The sequence below is a fragment of the Phaethon aethereus genome (assembly GCF_964289735.1).
Source record: "Phaethon aethereus genome assembly, chromosome: 13".
Classification (NCBI taxonomy): domain Eukaryota; kingdom Metazoa; phylum Chordata; class Aves; order Phaethontiformes; family Phaethontidae; genus Phaethon; species Phaethon aethereus.
Genome location: NC_138589.1, coordinates 10,133,449 through 10,152,155, shown reverse-complemented (window position 1 = coordinate 10,152,155; position 18,707 = coordinate 10,133,449). Strand labels below are relative to the sequence as shown.

The window sequence follows — 18,707 nt, the reverse complement described above, 5'->3', positions numbered from 1 at the left end:
TTATTAAGCTAAACGGCCATGTAAAATGAGTATAGCATATTGGCACTGATTCCTGCTTTACTGAGGCTCCTTTGTGAAATTAGTTAATTAGTTTCCCCCCCCACCCCAATCTTCGCTTGAATAAATTTGTGGTTAGCACAAGTATGAAGAATTTTGCTTTTCTTGGCTAATTTTTTCTCTCTTCCCCCCTTTTCAAAGGAAACTTCACCCATCTATTGGGATAGCACTGTTCATTTTGGATAAAGATGACTGGCTAGAGAAGAAGCATTAACACAAATATATTTTGTGTAGCAAGAAAGCTGCCTGTACTTTCTCTGAAAGTAGCTGTCCATCACAGCGTAAGGTGAATAAATAGATTCTGCAGACTGGTACAAGCTTGTTAATTCTTTAATAAAGTAGCCATGAAAAAGTGTTAATTAACTAGTAAAAATGTTTAGGGATAAAAAAATTGTAAGCACCGGAAAAGTGTATACTTAGCAATACGTAAAAAATACAGGGTTTTAACTCAATTTCTGAGACTTTTACAACAAAGTGCAAAAAAAGGCAGATGAAATTATGTTCTGACTACATACACTGAATAAGCCCAATGGGAACCTCTGTATATAGTTATCAGTGGCACCGAAATCTGCTTAGGAAAGCAACAAGTCTTTTGTTCTGTTGACAACAGTTATTACGATTAATTCATTTTGTGATTGGTATTTGCACTGAGTGACAAGGTGTTATTTTACCTCCGTAAAAGTTAAAATGGTAATACCAACATGCGAAATAACAGAGTTTGCTATCACTCACTCAATAAAAGAAAAGCCTCCCTTCAGAAATGCCTGCTCAGCCACCACTCCTGCAAACCTGAAACATTAGCGTCAGTCTTCTCCCTCTCCTCTTTCCCCACATTTTTTTTTTCCTCTTCTAAAAGTTTCTCACAGGGGGGTGGGGGGAGAAAAACACTTGTCTGTTTTATGCTAAAAGACAGGGTAAACCAGAAGTGAACACAGCAACAGGCCTCCGAATGCTTAGGGGCATCTCGGGGCGAGGTCCCTGCTGTAGACACAGGCTGCCTGCCCAGGGGTGGCATTGCCCGGGCAGGACACGCGCCGGACTGCCGCAGGGCTGGCACAGGCAGGGAGCGGTGCCCGGGCCGGCGGGCCGGCAGCATCCCCCTTCGGGCGTAGGAGAGAGGCGAGCCCAACCACGCGCACGGTGCCAGGGCGCTCTCCGTGCCACGCCGCCGCGGGAGCGGTACGAAGGAGAGTCCTTCACGCTGTCGCCGCGGGGATGCCGTCCGCCCAGCCCCGGCGCGGCACGCAACGGCGGGACTCGCCGCGCTCCCACCGCTTGCGGGGCCGCAGGAGGCACCAAGCCCCGCGCGGCCCCGGGCAGGACGAGGAGGGTCTCCCGCCGCTGCAGGCAGGGCAAAGGTGCCAGGCAGATGCTGGCGCTGCGCCAGCCGTGGAGCTCAAAGCTACGGCTACGAGTTACCGGGCTTTGGGGCTACCTCACACGCTGCTGAGACCTGCCCGTCTCCCATGCCACGAAGACAGACCTGTGCGGAGGCCGAGAGGCCCCGACACCCGTGGAGCTGCACTGTGCCACCGGGGAAGCCGAGAGCAGCCACAACTTCCAACGTCGGACCCAGCGCGGCCAGAGCCGCGCGCGGCCGCTCTCTACGCAACAGCGCTCCAGCTCTGCGTGCGCGGAGGGCCCCTCAGCCAGCCAGCAGACCTCGCCTGCCCGGTTTTAGCAAAAGAAAGACAAAACAAGGGGCGAGGAGCGTTAGATGGTATAAATTTTACCTTTCGTAGCAGGACCCGGCAAAGCAAGGAAAGTTTGCGGCGCTAGCAAATGGCAAATAACCCATTAGCTATGGATAGTTCAGCACTTCTCTACTTTTATTATAAGTTAGCCTCACTAAACCATTGACTTAACAGGAATCATTATAAATCCCCATTTTGAATTTTTTTATTAGCAGTATTTATCACCTTCTCAAAATCAATCCTATATTTTTAAATTAAAACAAATGACTACTTGTACTGCAATCAATATTAGTACATTTCCCTTTTTTAAAAGGAGAAAAAATGGAATACAAAGAAATGTCCTCCTTTGGCTGCATCAATCCAATTTCAATATAATTCAATATTTAATAAATATAATCCTCCGTGTCTGTGCAGGGAAACATCATAAAAAATGCAAAAGGTTTCCTGGTCTCCAATAACTTTCATGAAACAAAGTGTTTCCTTATTCCTTCCATAAATACTGCAGTCTTACGCTACTGGTTTTTTCTTCCTGTGTATTAGAAGAAGTTTGCTCTGATTATGTATAAGAGAGGAGGTTTACGTATTTCGTGATTAAAAATCCAAAACGCTACCTAGCACCTCCAAAAAATCACCATCTTCATCTCTTTGTACTTCTTTGGCTTGTTGTTTTTGAAAGGGCAAAAAAGAAAAACCTTATATAATACCTAATTTGTACATCTGTGGTTTCCCTCTGACTTGTGTAGGCACCATATGTTTTTAATTATCATAATAGCCTTAAAGAACCTGTTCAGTGGGAAACACATATGATCCTTTTATTACGGGTTTGTAATTTAAACAGCTTTAACAGAAAAGGTCTGGCTATAAGGGACCGAGAGGCACAAAGGTCTAAAAACCCTGTTATTGACCTCTGAAAGCACGAGTTCAGATCCCACCCACCGAGGTGGGACCCGGCTCTCCCGCCTCTGACAGAGGTAATCGGTCGCATGTGAAACGGCTCTTCGGGACCTTAAAAGACATAATCTCCAATCTCAAATGACTCGACGTCTCAGTCAGCGGCTGACACAATGAAACCGGGGTCTATAAACATTATCGTGCACCCGATCTGCGCTTTCTTCTCGCCGGCGAAAGCGCGCGGAGCGATGGTGCCGTAGGAGAAGCCCTATGAACGCCAGAAGCCCAGAATTTCAGCAATTCTCATTAGTTGTTGCCCTTTCAAATTCCCGGTTTTGTCCTTTATGCAAATGTGAGACTGGTGAGCACGCCAGTCTCCCAGCCACGGGAAACAGTCAGATATTCGGAGGTAGGAATTAAATTTAACAAGTTCAATTCACTCCTGATTCTGGACATCTAAACACATAATCAGTCCGATAATGTTATTAATTATCATTCAAGCGACAACCTTTGACACTGGCATGCTCCCACAACCTCCCTACTCCAATAACTCAAACAGAAAATCATTGGCATGAAAACCCACAGTCTTATGAACAGAAATTGCAAATAAGCAGGCGCTGAACATACAACTGGGAGTGAGCAAAATCCCCCTTTTCAGAGAGAAAGCAGAGGCTCACACAATAGCTCAGTCACTTGACCCAAAATGAAATTCTGCTCAACTTCGTCCCAAAACAGATAATTTACACCCCAAACAAAGAGCTGCGGGGAGAAGAGGGTGGGGAAGGGAGCCTAGCTAAAATTACACTGAGGCTGGAAGTCGTTACGGCTCCATCTCGGGAGATGGATGGTGTCCTCATTAGAACGAAGCTTTATTTAGACGGACGGACAGAATCCTTATTAGAACATTAGGCTGAAAAGTTTAAATGTCAGGAAATACAAAATTAAGATTTTGCAAATAAATGCTGACTTGGAGGAAAAAACTTAAGAGCTCCCTGTACAGATTCTACTGGAAACACTCAGGAAAAAAGAAATGACTCGGGAACGGCAATCCCCCACGCCAATCTAACCCTTCAAGGATGTTCTTGGAAAACTCCATTTCGCAAAAGCCAGAGGGGATCCCTTTTCTTGGGCAAAGCGGTTTCCACTCGTGACCCGATGCTATCAGCGCCGTCCCTGGCAGCACACTGAGCCCAGAGGGAAGGGAGAACTCGGGAGCTGCCTCCTCCCACCACCCATTTTGGGGGGAGCCCACACAGAGGAGGACATGCTGACGTCGGAAACCCATTTCCAGCTGCGCATCCTTGCTTCTGGAATGAGTGCGTGAGGAGCAGTACCTCACACAGGGAACCTCAAGGGAGAGAGGGAGGCGACGTCCTGAAGGCTGTGAGTGAGCCCTTCCCTGCCCTTCCCTGTCTCACTCCCCGTCCCCAGGCCCTCTGCTTTCTCCAGGGAAACTCAGGTATTTTGCAGTGATGGAAAGACAGCTTAATTATCTTGCATATAAAAAAGACGGTCATTGTTTTCCATTTTACCTGAAAGCTAATGGATCTTGGGATACCAGATGCGGATGCTCAAATTCCCCTCTGGAGCCTTTCTGGTGATTTGTCGTCTCTTGGTTGTCTTTGGTGCACACCGGTCTCTGCCGAGGTAATTTGTGAGCTATTCCACACTAAAAGCAGATTTTTGAGAGAGAAAGTGCGCGCACACACACACATACACCCACACCCACCCAGGCACCCTCCACCCCCTTGGCCTGCACCTTGCTTGCAGGCCCTGCTCCAAAGAGCAGCGACCTGAGGGAAAACTTCTCATCCCACAGGCTTCAGTGGTTCGGGCAGAAAAGGCAAGGCAGGATTTGCTCCTGAGAGAGGCACAGCACTGCAGAGCTCTGCACGGCACAGTCCTTGTCCTCTCACCCCGGGTCACGGCTGCTGCCGTGCCCCGTGCTTTGCTGAACCAGATGCGGGCAGCCGGTGGGACGGACGTGCCGATGGCGGCAGCCATCTCCACCAGCCTCACCAGAGCTCCCTATTCTTCCTGGATGCAGCGATTCTCATGCGGCACAGGGTCACCCGCGGGCACGTCCCAGGCTCGTCCCCTTCACCAGGCTCTAGGCCTCCGCACTGAACTTTCTACCTGGGCCAGAAGGAGTTGCTTATGGAAATAGTTCCTGCTGGGATTAAACAAATTACAAAAAAAAATTCTTGCATTTGATCTTCAAAAGAAATAAAGATTTTTCTCTTTAAGTTTTGGGGTTTTTTTCAGTATGAATGATTCAGTATGAATCCAGTGAAAATCTAGTTTTCCTTTCCCACAGCTCCACCCACAAAATCATCAGGAGGAAGCTGCCCGATGAAACAGAAGTGCTCAGACTTTAACTTGCAGCACGGGGAGGAGGGCAGGGACCACCGCGCTGCAGCCGCACCGCCAGGGCACGGTAACTCGGCCGGCACACGTGTTGGTGCACCTCTCGCACCACCTTCGACACAACCGACTCTGCCAGCCACCACCGACGGAGGGAGCACCCACATGGCCCGCCAGAACCTAGCACCTCCTTGCCTTTGGAAAGACGCACAGGGTCCATCCGTCTGTCGAATTCATGTCCACCACCACCAAGTCAAGTCAGCCTAGGGACCCTTCATGCTAAAGGTCTCAAGCAAAGGGCTTCCACCTCGTCCTCTTTTTCTCCCAGGCATGTATGAGCACAATTCTACCTTAAGAGAAATGCCAGTTCTGGGCCTGAGAAAATTATTTCTTTTCCTATTTAAGGATCCTGCTTTCACGGTAAGAATCTTCCAAATTTCCAAAAAGTGGCTAACAACAATACCACTGTGATCCCATCTGTACACAGCAATGGCACTGTAATGCATAGAGCATAAAACACCAAATTCCCACAGACAGCATCTGTCTTACTACAAACAATGGACCATTATCTTGTAAATAATTCTGATTAAGCTGCAGCATTTTCCCCAAACAAACAGTAGGGGAGCAGAGGGTGAGGATTTTTCTAGTGGGAGTGCCGGTTTTCTCCTTCCCCAGCACTGACACTCAGTTTTTTATTCAACTGATTGGCCCCCTCCCCTCCCCATTCTGTCCCCCACGGCTTGGTTTTCATCTTCTGACCTTATCCAGATGTCAATCATTTTGGCAACTAAAGAGGGAGCTGTCATGTTAATGGGATTCCCACCTCTATCCTTTGGGAAAGCTTTTCTGGTTTGTTTTTTTTTTTTTTTTTCTTTTTCACCCTAACATACAGTTCTATAACGATTAGTGAATACAGCCCTAAAGTCTCCTGTTATTAAATAGTTTTTGCATTAGGAGATGGAAAAATCGGCCACACCGCTGGGTGTGTGTTGGTGCCTGTCAGAGTTTGGGGATGTCCGGTTGTGCCAGTGATGTGTCTTGATGTGTCTGGCATCTGGGCGAACGTGGCATGGGAGCAGACTTTGCTGGGCAAAAGCTGTCACCCTCTCCAAACTCTCAGCAGAGAGCAGAGCCCTCAGCTGCCCGCGGCGGGGAGCGGGGCTGGGGGCTCGCCAGCCCGTGCCAGCGGGGTACCCGCACCCGCGGGAGCAGCACACTGCGCTCCTCCGCGCTCCACCTGGCAGGCTAAACCAGCAACAGGTTTACCAGGAAGATTTGAAAGGATTTAAATGAAAACCAAGCGCACAGCCCAGAACAGGGTTAGCTGTGCAAAGGGACAAGTGAAACAAGACGCAATTAGGGCTAACGTGGTACTTTCTCCCGAGGCCCACAAACTGACCTATGTGGCAGCTGTAAACTGAGGAGAGCCCCTCAGCAATCCTGAATTTCATCTTTAACCTGTTCATTTCAATGCACAAACCTTTTCTTATATGTCTCTCTTGATAAATGTCACATCTCTATTTGGCTGAAGTGTTGGCTTTCCTTCCCTGCATCCTCTTAACTTGCCTTGTTATACACGTGAGCTGTTCGGGATCAAGCGTGCTTCCTGGCTTGAATAAAAAAAAAAATATATATATAAAGTAGAACAGCAAGGACTAATCTAAGACGGTAACGTTGAAAAGCAGGCAATAAAAACTTTAACTTACAAGGAGCGAATTGAAGTCACTGTCGTTCAGTTAAAAACCACACAACAGCCAGTTCAGCCACCAGACCAGCGAGCGCGAGCAGGAGTGCTGGGACCTGCGGAGCACTGCGGGGACCAAACCCTGAGCTGAAAAGGAGGGGACAAAGCATGGCAGACAGCGTGGCAGGTCTTTGGTCCAGACAGGCATAGGACAGGAGGACCCGCAGGCTGGCGGTGGGCTGGGGGCCAAGCAACCCACCGGCTACTTTGCTGAACCATCGCCTCGGGCACCGGTGCTGCACGGCTCCCCGGCAGGGCTGGGGCTGGCGTGCTGCGGCGATGGTCAAAAACCAGGGGCTCAACCCAGCTGGCACTCTGAAGAGCCCTAGGTCAAAATTCACGGATTTGGTGGAAAGACATTATGGCCAAAATATGGCAAAGGTGCAGAGAGCCCCTGAGCGCCGGCCGCTGGGCGCAGGTAGGGGCTGAGGCTGACGGCAGGTTCCAGCACCGGGTTCGCCGCACTGTGCTGCTCAGGAAGCCGAGTTCATGAACGCTGCTGGTATACACACCCAACGCATATTTTAAACTTGTGTTTATTTTCATCAATAAATTTTTATAGCTTACTGTAGTTAGAGCAGGAAGCATTTACACAGTGAGGACGTATGTAACGTTCTTCATCTTCAAAGTGCTTTACAAACATTAATTAATTCATTTATCCTCACAGCACTCCTACCAGGGAGATAAGTAGTATTATTTTCCATTTCACAATGGAGGATCCAAAGCAGAAAACTTATTTTTTTTCCACGGTCAGTGAGTGAATCACAGGTGGACCCGCAGGAGGAGCAAGGGCTGCCAGCTTCTGAACGCGAGCCCCCCTCCCCAAATCATATTTAAAAGACTCGTGTTCTGCCAGAGTCATGCCACATATCGGGATATGCCTTGGGTTTTTCCTTCAGTGAGAGATAATTAAGGAACAATTCCCTCTCTGATCCCCAGCATGGCACGCTATTTTCTACCCCACTGTTGCTCTGCGAGCTGAACAATGGCTGTTCTATGCAGGGAACGGCGCTACAGACGCCCCGGATCAGAGGAGATCGGCTTAAAGAAACTTGCCGGCCCGCGCCTCGCTCCAGGGACAATGCGGCGGGGTAGCGGCTGCGGGTGCAAAGCCCGACGCGGGGCGGCTTCAGGAACACCTGTTTGTAAATGGCGATGCTCGGGGCGGTCACTCGCATCCAGCATACCGATCGAGAAATGTCATGTCCTAGGACACTTCTTGTGGTTGGCGGTACTTGGTCTCAATCCTGAGTGTATTCCTTTTACGTTCGTGCGGGAGGGAAACATAGTGCTCCTAGTCCACCTCTGCGGTGCTGCTGTAAATAAACCTCTTTCCTCTCTGCTCCTTGCCAGCAAACGTGTGGCTGCTGCAAATAGCAATCACAGTCACCGTGAGCTTGAAAGGCTCAGTTTCAAGGCGCCTCCAAAAATTAAATTGTGACCGTGTCTTCTAAGGAGGTGTTCAGATCAGAGAACTTAAATCAACACCAGGGATGACAAACTGGGAAAAAACCCCTAATTTTATAATTTCTGAGGAAGATGAATTCACCTGTTATGATCCTTGTTAGCAAAGACCTTGCCCACCCTGTTTTTCTCCCCCATTAGCTTATGTTTTGACAATAATAAAAATGCACAGAAACCAAAACCTTCTAGGTATTTTCCTAGCTCAGAGAAGATACATTCATTAGCAAAATAAACTGCCAAGTTAAGCCACGGCATATTGCAGAAGACATGACCACGTCCTACGGGGGAAAGGCCCGCACCTAGACGTTGCTTCAGAACAACCAGAACAATTGTTTAGTGAGAAATATGACTCATCAACCCTTGAAAACAGGATTTCTTATATAATACAAGTGCTGACACAGCCTTTACTTGAGTGGTGTGACTGCAGCTGTATAATTACAACTTTAGATTTGATGTTACGGACCTTAGGTTACGCCATTCAGACAAATGCTCCATTGTATTACAGAGATATTTTTTCCTTAGTCATATTGCCCACAGGACAATAAGGACTATATTCACAGCTCAGTGCATAGAAGTTTAGGCATGTAACAGCCAGCGGTATTACACAAGATGAGATTATACCCTATGGGGGTTAAATGGATTCATAATTGCCACTTTTTCTTGTCTTTTTTTTCCTTTGCTCCTAGATGATACTTTTTTGGAAGCGCTCTCCAAATAAAAGGAAGAACAATCTCACAGTGAGTCTGGATAAATGTTACAATTGTCTCACAAATGCTGTATTATTTCTAGTCCTTCCAAAATAATATAATTGTCCTACTGCTGAACTACAGATTTTTCTCAGTATGACACAGAACACTAAAATGTCAGGTCCTGACTCATGGTGTTTTGGTGGAATAAATAAAAAGCACCAATATGCTATTCAAAACTGTCAGCATTAATGAAGATGTGACACCGGGAGCCCCAGTCATGTTTTCCTTTAGCTTCCATTGCGTACGCAGCGGTGCACCAAACAACAGGCCACCTCCGGTGGGTCCCATCCTGGAAACACTTACCATAGACCTGAGTGACACTATGGGGCCTGATGCAACCGGTTGCTTGTTACCCTACGCTGGCTTTATCTTGGGTGAATCGGATGCGGGTCTGAGGAGGAAGGCTAGTCTCGGGACGCTTATCGCACGTTCTCTCCACGGGAAACAAAAAGGAGAGTTCAGTGCTATCTGCAGTATCGAAGACTGTGACTTAAGGTAAGGCTCGGCAAGATTAACCAAGAAAGATCACTCTTTGGCCGTACGCTACTGGTGTGTCTCCACCGGGACAGACGTTGTATACCCATTCCTCGCTAAAGCTGTAATTCCAGTTGTAGGACTGGACCCAAATGTGTAGCTCACCCTGGCCAAGCACCCAGGCACTAATACTTACGCACTTACTCCATCCCACATTACTCATTTTTAACCCAGTGGCCTCCGTGAAAATTGCTGCTGGATTTTCCTAGCGTCACCGGGGGAGGCGTTCCCACATTCCCGAGATATTTCCTGTGACAGAGGAAACGAGTCTCATGTGCCCCCTTACATACCTACCTAACCATACACAGCATCGTTCTAACGACAAACCAGCCCTTCCTCAGAAGACGGCATTTTCAATTAATACCCTTTACAAGGCCAGCAAGTAGCTTTGCAGAGTTTGCCTCTCAAAGCACCACACAGCTGTGGATTGCTTGAGCGGTCTTTGGTCTACCAAAAGGTACAACAGCTTCTCAGAGAGTTTTCTTGAATGAATTAACAAAATGACTCAAAACTGCACTAATGGTTAACAGCTTTTTTTTTATTAGCAACACTGAGATAAGTTATTGAAGCATTTTAGTATTGTTTTACATTCCATTCAGAAGTGACCTAACTTGTAACTCCATATACATTTAAAGATATAGTTTGACACTTATTCAGAAAGCAACAATTATTAAAACTTACATACCTTCATTACCAGGAAACCTTAATATATTTTCTAATTACTTCCAACAATACTCTATTCCAAAGCACATGATAACCCACTAGAAGTTTACACATTTCACTTCAATCACAGGTTTTAAATTGTGGATGTCAGAGTGCTGTTCATTGAATTTTACTGTCTTTCTTGGTTAATATTGGAAAACCTGGCACAATATATTAAGCTAGAAATATTGCTTAAAGAATATGAAAAAAGATAACTACAGTATTTTTTCCTGCTAAAGCATTACAAAATACAGGACCATTAAAAACTCAAATAGAAATGACAATAAATAACCTTAAAAATGTTAAGAGAATTTTCACTCATACTAAAGTCCATTCCCTAAGCTTGCCAAACACATAAATAACAGAACATATTCAGGACCTCTATTTTTGTACTATTATGATGGTTTGTTATATATCGTGGATGTATTGTGTATACTTATATTAATGCTTACACTTAAGGTATATATTTTTTTCTTTGCTGAAACAATTAATAAGCCTCAGGTAATTATTAATCCCTGGCACTACGAGTATCTAGACAGGTGGGAGCAAACCTCAAAAATTCCAGATATGCAATACTGTGCATAACAAGATCATCTCCGCACAAAGATATTCTAAGTTCCTTAGATTACAAAGATGAATTTGGTTATTTATTTCTGAAAGCCTGTAACATAAAATTATAATTGCTGTCAAATTAATTGTTTAAAATTGGCCTCATAATAGGTATTAATCATACACTTAGTTTTGACTTACAAGGATGTCTAAATTGTTCATGTTTATGAGTAGTTATAGGAAATACTATACCTCAGACACAAGAATATATATATTCCTGAACCAAAACACAAACCAGAGCATTGTCTCACTTTGGAAAGACCTGGAAACATCTCTATGCCTCTGCCTAATCCTAAATTATAATTTAAATTTGACCTGGATATAACAAAACCAATAAGAATATATTGTTTGGGAGATGAAACTTAGAGTAAGATCATACAGCTCTAAGCTTACATCATTATTTTGTCTCTGCAAAGAAAAGAAAAGCCTTTCTGTGCTAGGGATTTGCCTTGGTGCGGCTGGCCACTGATGTCTGAAATCAAGGCACATACCACAGCCTCCTTTTGCAAACACAATCCCCCTTTCAGATCTGGTGCTAGGAGGGACTGAATGCCTCCAGTTTCACTGGGAATAGAAGGTACTCAGCACTTCGCTGTATCCAGTATTTTAGGGGTTAATTTCCAGAAACATATGGAATGGGAACGTTACACCGCAGTACGAAAAATGGTAAGAAATAAAAGTTTTCAACAGTAAACAAAACAGTGATACCGAACTTATCACCAGACCAGTTTCTGATACAATAAAATACAATCAAATTAAATTACATTAATATAGCAACGAAATTTAAAGTCAAATAAACGCAGGACCTGATTCTGCAATCCTTAGTCATGTAAGTAGTCCCACTCATCGAGCATGAGGGATGCAAGATTGGGTCCTTAGCTTCTGCTTAGGAAGTCAATGTTGATTCAGACAGTATCTTTTCTAGCCAAAAATATGCAGCAAAAGGAAAGTAACATAAACAAGGCTAAATGTCAACAGTGTTTGCAGACTTACAGACACCATCCATTTGTTTGTACTGAAATGACTAGCGAACCATTTGGCAAATACAATGCTACTCACAGACCGGCCCTTTTATCCAGCAACACAAACTTACTGGATCACTGGCATTCCCAGTTAATTAAAAAAAGGAAGCAAGCCATACGAGTTCGGTTTGATATTGCCATGCAAATGGCACCGCGACAGCCAGAAGTGCGGCTGGAACCCAGGCGTGGGGCCGAGGGGCTGATCTCCTGCTCAGCAGTTCTTACCCTGAAAGCAGGCCGGGGACCTCCTAACTGAAACTAAAGAAACCCCTTCAAAATCACCACAACGGGGTAAAGGAAAGTCAGCGGTGATACTTCCTTGTCATTTCCTTCTGCCTTGAAGGAAAAGAATATGCTGGTTACTCCCTTAACTGCAGATCAGGACGAAACGTCGGGTTACTGAAGTGCATTACAAGATACTGGAAATGGGCAGGAGTACTACGCTTTGCGGCAGCAGGATGACCTTCCGTTGCCTGCTAGCTGTCCTAGAGCTTGGCTATATCAGGCCTTCTGCATCTGTTTAATATGGATTTTATAATATAAAAACGCTGCAATAAGGATACAAGTGAAGCCACCACAAACAATTAAAAATCTTTTTCTGTATTTTATATGTTGGTGGTAGTTCTGAAGGGGTTAGCATTATAGTCTTTTTGGTTTTGACACCTGTGGCAATAAGCAATTTAAAGTGACTAAATTCTCTATTTAAACATTGGGGGAGAGCACTATAATTATGTGACAATAAAGCTGTAATAATCTGCCACAATCGATCTTCCCCTTGCCCAGCCCTCTTGTCTGTGCTGCAGTTCCACATCTGAGGTATTTCTGAAAGTTGCAATGCTGAACATTTTAATAATTCTGTGCACTGTTGAACGCTTTCTGCTCCAAAGGAGACTGAAAGCGCTCAGCCCGTTGCAGGATCAGAACTCCAAAGCTGCTACCACACACCAGAAGGGCCTTGCCTGGTTTTCATACAGTGAGAGAGTGATAATGGGGTGGAGCCCACGCAGGAAAAAACAGCACTAATTGCAGAGGAAAGCAGGCACGAATGGAAGCAAATTAGGTTTATAGAGACAACATGGAACTAATACTTTTGGACATCAATAAGAGTGGGTTCAATAGCACTAACCTATTAAGCAACCAGCTAATGCCCAGGACTATCTCTGGCCAATAGTTCTGCAGCCCACCAGCTCTTCTTTGAAAGCCTAAGTACTTCCCAAGCAGAAAATGCAAGTAGGGAAATTTTACCATCTTAGACACAAAGCAGAAAAATTTAAAGCAGGGGAGAGAGAAAAAGGAAAGGGTCTTGTCATAAATAGATGCTTTGCAAATCATGTGTAAAAATGACTTGGAACGGGAGGTAGAACATTATTGTGATACAACTACATGTATATGGGAAGACAAGCAGAGAAAGAGAAGAGCATAAATGGAAAGCAAAACAGACCTTCCAAAACTTAAATACAAAGTAGGTCTAGAGCATCCGAGCATAACATCTCGAATGAGCAAGAGATTGTGAAAGCAGAGTACATGGATGCTCAAGACAGCTACCAAGCCATGGAGCCATCACCCTGGGCTTCCCCTCCACGCTAGGCTACTGGCTGCCAAGCAGCAAGGAAAGGTTCTTAGAAACTGCATGGTAGCAAAGATTAACAGGATTGGCTCCTAGGTAGAGTCACTTGAGACTCCAAAGCCAAGTTCAGGTCAGGAGTAACTCTAAATTCATCAATGGTGTTTTTTTCTTTCTTGCTGTTCTTTCCTATTCTGCCATGTATGTAAAGGAGAAGTATGACAAAGATCTGTTTTTTTTTTTTCTCAGCAGCATGTTGACATGGAAATTCCTGTATTATGCAGTAATTATGGTTCTTTCCTAATTGTGTCTTTCATCCCTACAGCCTGAAGCATGATAGGAGCATAAATGAATTATGTGTACATCATCAGTCTTTCTCATTCTACATATAGGGAAACCGAGGACTGCTTCCGCCATGTGAGGTGACTTTCCAAAACAACAATGTGAGTTGGTGGCATTCTCCTCCAGAAATTAAACTCTTTTCGTGCCAAGATTCGTGCTTAAAAACTGACCCCTTATCTTAAGGTAAAATCTGCCAACTAAAAATGATCCACATGGATCACTGAAAATCCCAGCTTGTTTTTATGCAGCCAGAAATTTAACTCAATTAGCGTGGCCAATCAAAGATGCTATCTCAGCTAACTGAAGCTGAGATATTTTATTTCAATTTTATTTCCGCTGTATTCTGACTGCGGAAAGAGCACCACGCCTCGCTGTCTGGATTGTGTAAGGAGTGTATCAAGTGTATCAGTGTTCTCTCTTGGGATGTCAACAACCCACACATCATTGGCTGTAAAAAGAAAGGCAAAAGCATGAAGAGTCTCCCAAAATACAAAGGAACACGAGAATCATGCCCTGGATTTGGGTACCGGAGGTGGGTCTCAAGTTTTCTGATCTCATGGTCAGTAAGAGAGACAAAGGGAACAATGACTAAGGTCATCGGCTTTATGCAAGAGGGAAGGAAGGCTAATAAATGAACAGGGTGCTCCTGATGGCTAATCTGCAAGTGCAGAAGCATCAGGTGAGATTCCCCACACTAGCATGCACAGATGGAGTGTGATTTCACAGTACAAAACGTCACGGAGAAAATGAAAACTCCTCAAAATCACTACTTCCAAGTGGGCGGTGTCCAAGCCAGCCAAATAAAAAAGAACTACTGACATGGGGCTTGTTCGTACTCATTCACTTTTGCTGTAAGATACTGAGAAAAATGAAATAATATATTTAAATAGTTAACCTTAATACTTATATTCTGCAAACACTCAATAGAATGTCAGTAAAGAATTTTAAAAAGCTGTTTTTGGAGGGGGGAGAAAGGAGGACTCACACTGTATTTTCCATTTAAAAATGGCTTAAAAAGTAGAACAGACAAGCTTCTGTTGGTTTTTTTTTCCTTCATACTTCAAGTCAAATCCATTATCACTGGGCAGAGCTTGTGAAAGGCATATGGTCTTTAAAATCATATAAACTCAAGCCATCATAAAACGTCTGTTGAATTGATTGGAAGATGAAACAAAAAACTAATGGAAGTAACATGACCTCATTTCAATAATCATGTTAGAGGGTTTTCTTGTTGTTTTAAAAATATTGCGACTGGGATGAAGTATAAAGATATTTTGTACAAGGCAACTAATCTTAGTTTCACAATTTTTTACTTGTTTGTTTAGAGAGTCATTTCTCTGCTGTTTGGTTGGGGGTTTTTTTGTAACTGACTGACTGTACTCCACAAATAGAGAGAAAAGAAATCCAAGTAGGATTTTACCAGCTGCAAATAAATCAACTATCAACTGTTTTTAAAATATCAGTAACGTAACTGCTGATTTTGAAGAATCTGGAAATATTTCCAACTTTCTGAGTTGGTGCTTAGTGCACCGAGACACAGAAGTTTACAAGTAAGGCCACACAGATACTTGGGCTCCTGATTCAGTTTAAGTAATGACAATATTGTGAAGGCAAAATGCTCTAAGAATACAACTGAGATAAACTTTGTGGGGAGAAATCAGCCTTTTTTATCAGACCGACTAATAGACTTGGAAAAGCAGAGAGGGGCCTGAAGAAGGGATTATGGCTTTAAGCATATATACTATCCTAGTAAAGTCAAACAAAGATCCCACTAACCTTAAGTTAACCAGGGTAACCATTCTTAAGTGTTTGCAGACTTAGGGTTTCATTTTAAATTGTCAGGCTGTGTAACTGTTGATCACATTGTCTTTTCTTTTTTTTTTCTGACTTGAATACATTTTATTATGCATGTTCAGCTCCGACAATGAGTTTTCTGATTAGTTTGAAGGTTAAGTGAAATAAGCATTATTGAAGTTTTTGTGTCCTTTGCTGACTGCTTTTTAAAGTGATACTGTTTTTCAAAGAATTTGCACTCTAAAACCTCTTTCAAACAAGAACTATGCTGACAAAATAGGAGATAAAATGAAAAATCCTCAATCTCATTTGTTCCAAACAGATTTAACTTTCATTTTTCGTTACATTTGATGTGTGTGATATGAGGAGTAACACTGCAGTTTTGTAAATCGGAGACTAATAAGGGCAAAAGGTGGTTTTGTTTGTTTGGTGTGTTGTTGTTTTTTTTAATTACCTGCAGGCATATTCTAATTAGGCCAATCACAATTTGTACAACCACTAGTTAGAATAGTGAAAATGGTCAAGGGCAACTACTGTACGGATGTCATTGAAACAAACCAGAAAAATATAACTACAAAAAAGGGGAGGGAAGGGAAAGAAAAGAAAAAAGAAAAAAAAAAAGGAAAAAGGAAAAAGAAAAAAGAAAAAAGAAAAAAGAAAAAAGAAAAAAGAAAAAAGAAAAAAGAAAAAAGAAAAAAGAAAAAAGAGAAAAGAAAAAAGAAAAAAGAAAGAAAAAAGAAAAAAGAAAGAAAAAAGAAAAAAGAAAAAAGAAAGGCTTTTCACCACAGGTAGACACATTTTGTCCACTTGGCCTTTGATTTCATTAATATTGTGGCAATTGAATGCACCCCAATTCAAAGAAAGGAAAAAAAAGAAAAAGAAAAAGAGAGAAAGCAAGGTTTGCTTGGCAAAGCATCCAGTGTTTTTCTTGGGTTCTTACTTATATCAAAATACTGAAAAGTTTGCAAGTTACCATGTAAATTTTTTAAAACTTTTTCCTCCTTTGAGTATGCTAAAGCAGTATCCCCTTCAGATGCCACTAGCACAGATAGTCTATATTGCTGCTACTCTAGTTTAAAAAGCAAGTTCTTTCTAAAATCCTGTATAAGTATATGCATGCAGCACTGCTGATTTCAATGGAGTAGACCACATATAAGACTAGAATTTGGCCCACAGGGTTTAACATTTAAAAAAAATGTATTACTAACAAACATGACTAAGTATATTTAAAGAGCAGCTTCATGATTCTGCACAAGTGTTTTCTGAAATGGTCTAAAAGAAGGTCTAAAACTTACCACACAAGTCAGGTCTCTTGATACATCCACTAGTTGCTGTGCTACTTGCAAGTCCATTAAAGGCTGCTAAGCCATCAGAGCTGTAAGCTCTTAGGACTGACAACATGTTCATCTGCTTCTCCAGGACCTGTGGACCCTGAACTTGTTCGGGTTTCATCACTCCTTGTGCAGTCTCATGAGAGGATAGAAGATTCTGACCGTGCCACTGCTTTTCTGATGCTTGTGGCAGTGGTGATACGAGCCCTTGTGTTGGTTGTGAGGTGACTGCACTTTGTATATTGTCTCCTCCTTCATTACTTTCTTTATTTAGGGCAGACAACTGCTTATTCATAATATCTGGTTCTGTGTCAATGTCCTCATCTTCAATGTTTTCTTCCTTGGAAGATTCCATATCCTCAGATGAAGCTATGTCAGAAAGGTCATCAGTAGCACTTTTATTTACAGAGTCAGAGAGCAGAATATTTGTGTCATCTTCGGATTGTGTTTTTATTTCAGATTCATTACTGGTGCAAGAGTTTTGTGTTCCTGTGCCAATAACACCAGGGTAAACACCAAACTGCTTATAAAAGTCTGTTGTAAAATTACAAAAAGTGGATTCCATGTGGCTGGGCCAGGCAGTGCTCTTCTGCTCTCCCAGGGTCTCTTTATTTTGTCCTTGAGTCATTTTATCAGATGCTGAGTCCAGCTGGGTCAGCATGTTTGAAACTACTGCCTCCTTGCTGGACTGCACAGAAGAGGGGAGCAAGCTCACTTTATTAACTGAGGCTGAAGCTTCTCTAGATTGGTCTTTGTTGTTCCCTATGATGTTGTCTTTACGTTTAGCCTTACCCAAGTGATTGGCCTGGAGGTGCAGAGCCATTAGTTCCATAGATGAAGTTGTAAAGGAACAAAACAAGCAGCCGTGCCAAGCAATATTGTCTTGCACAGTAACAGATGAACCTGGGAGGGAGGCTGCATCTGGCCTTACGGATAAGTCAAGGGGTTCGTATTGTGACTTTTCTGTTTTTCGCTGGGAGGGCTTGCTGTTTATCTTTTCCTCACCACCATCTGAGCCCAGAGCTTTTGCTGAAAGTGGATCTGATAGAGCTTTATCCTTCATTTCTTTTTCTTTCTTCAAAGAACTTAGGACAAAGCTGTCCATGAAAGCTTGCAAAGACCCTTGAAAGTTCACACCATTCCCAACCATGTTCTGGTAAGCACGGCCAAGTTCAGAGAAGTGTGTTCCTTTGGAAGATATGTCTGAACCCTTCATATTTTCTGAAGATACTTCAGATGACATGCCAGCTGCTTGTCCTTGCTGATCTCCAGAAGACAGCATTCCTGACGTCCACTGCTGCGAGACCATGCCACTTCGGAAATCGATACCAGGAAGCCCCTTGAAAGCTCCTCTCAATATATCTGGTCTAATAAACACAGAACTTTTACTTGATGTCTCATCTTTGTGTTCTTGACTTGCAGTCTGCCCAGAGAGTGGTCCTGCTCCATTCTGTCGCTCCCGATGGTGCCGTTCCAAGTGGTATTTGAGGGATGCAGACTGAGTACCAGCATAATCACAATGTGGACACTTGTAAGGCTTCTCACCTATAGGTATGGATAAAGAGAAAAATATAAAGACAGTTAACTGTACTTTGGTGTACAGATGAGTGAAGGAAAAAAAATCAACATCAATATTAGCTGCTTGAAGACAAGAAGATCTTAGAGCTAATAATTAATTTTTTAAATAGAAGCGCCTTTAATTGAAGACCAATTCATAAACTGAATATTTCTAAAATGGGTTTCCAGAATGTGGGGCTATTCAGGAATGACATGGTATCTACACACAATTAGCCATCTTTTTCTTAATCAAACATGTAGAAAACTGTTGTAGAATTAAAAGCTATGA

General features: G+C 43.4%; 1 protein-coding gene across 1 annotated transcript in view; it reads right to left on the bottom strand.

The window, feature by feature from the left end:
- ZNF536 (zinc finger protein 536) overlaps positions 1–18,707 on the bottom strand; it is a gene marked incomplete at its 3' end in the record, with an annotated part of 187,580 nt that overhangs the window by 104,197 nt on the left and 64,676 nt on the right. Inside the window, exon 3 of the mRNA XM_082005497.1 lies at positions 16,826–18,406. Within this exon, the coding sequence (XP_081861623.1) occupies positions 16,826–18,406 (1,581 nt within the window). The remainder of the gene's footprint in view (positions 1–16,825; positions 18,407–18,707) is intronic.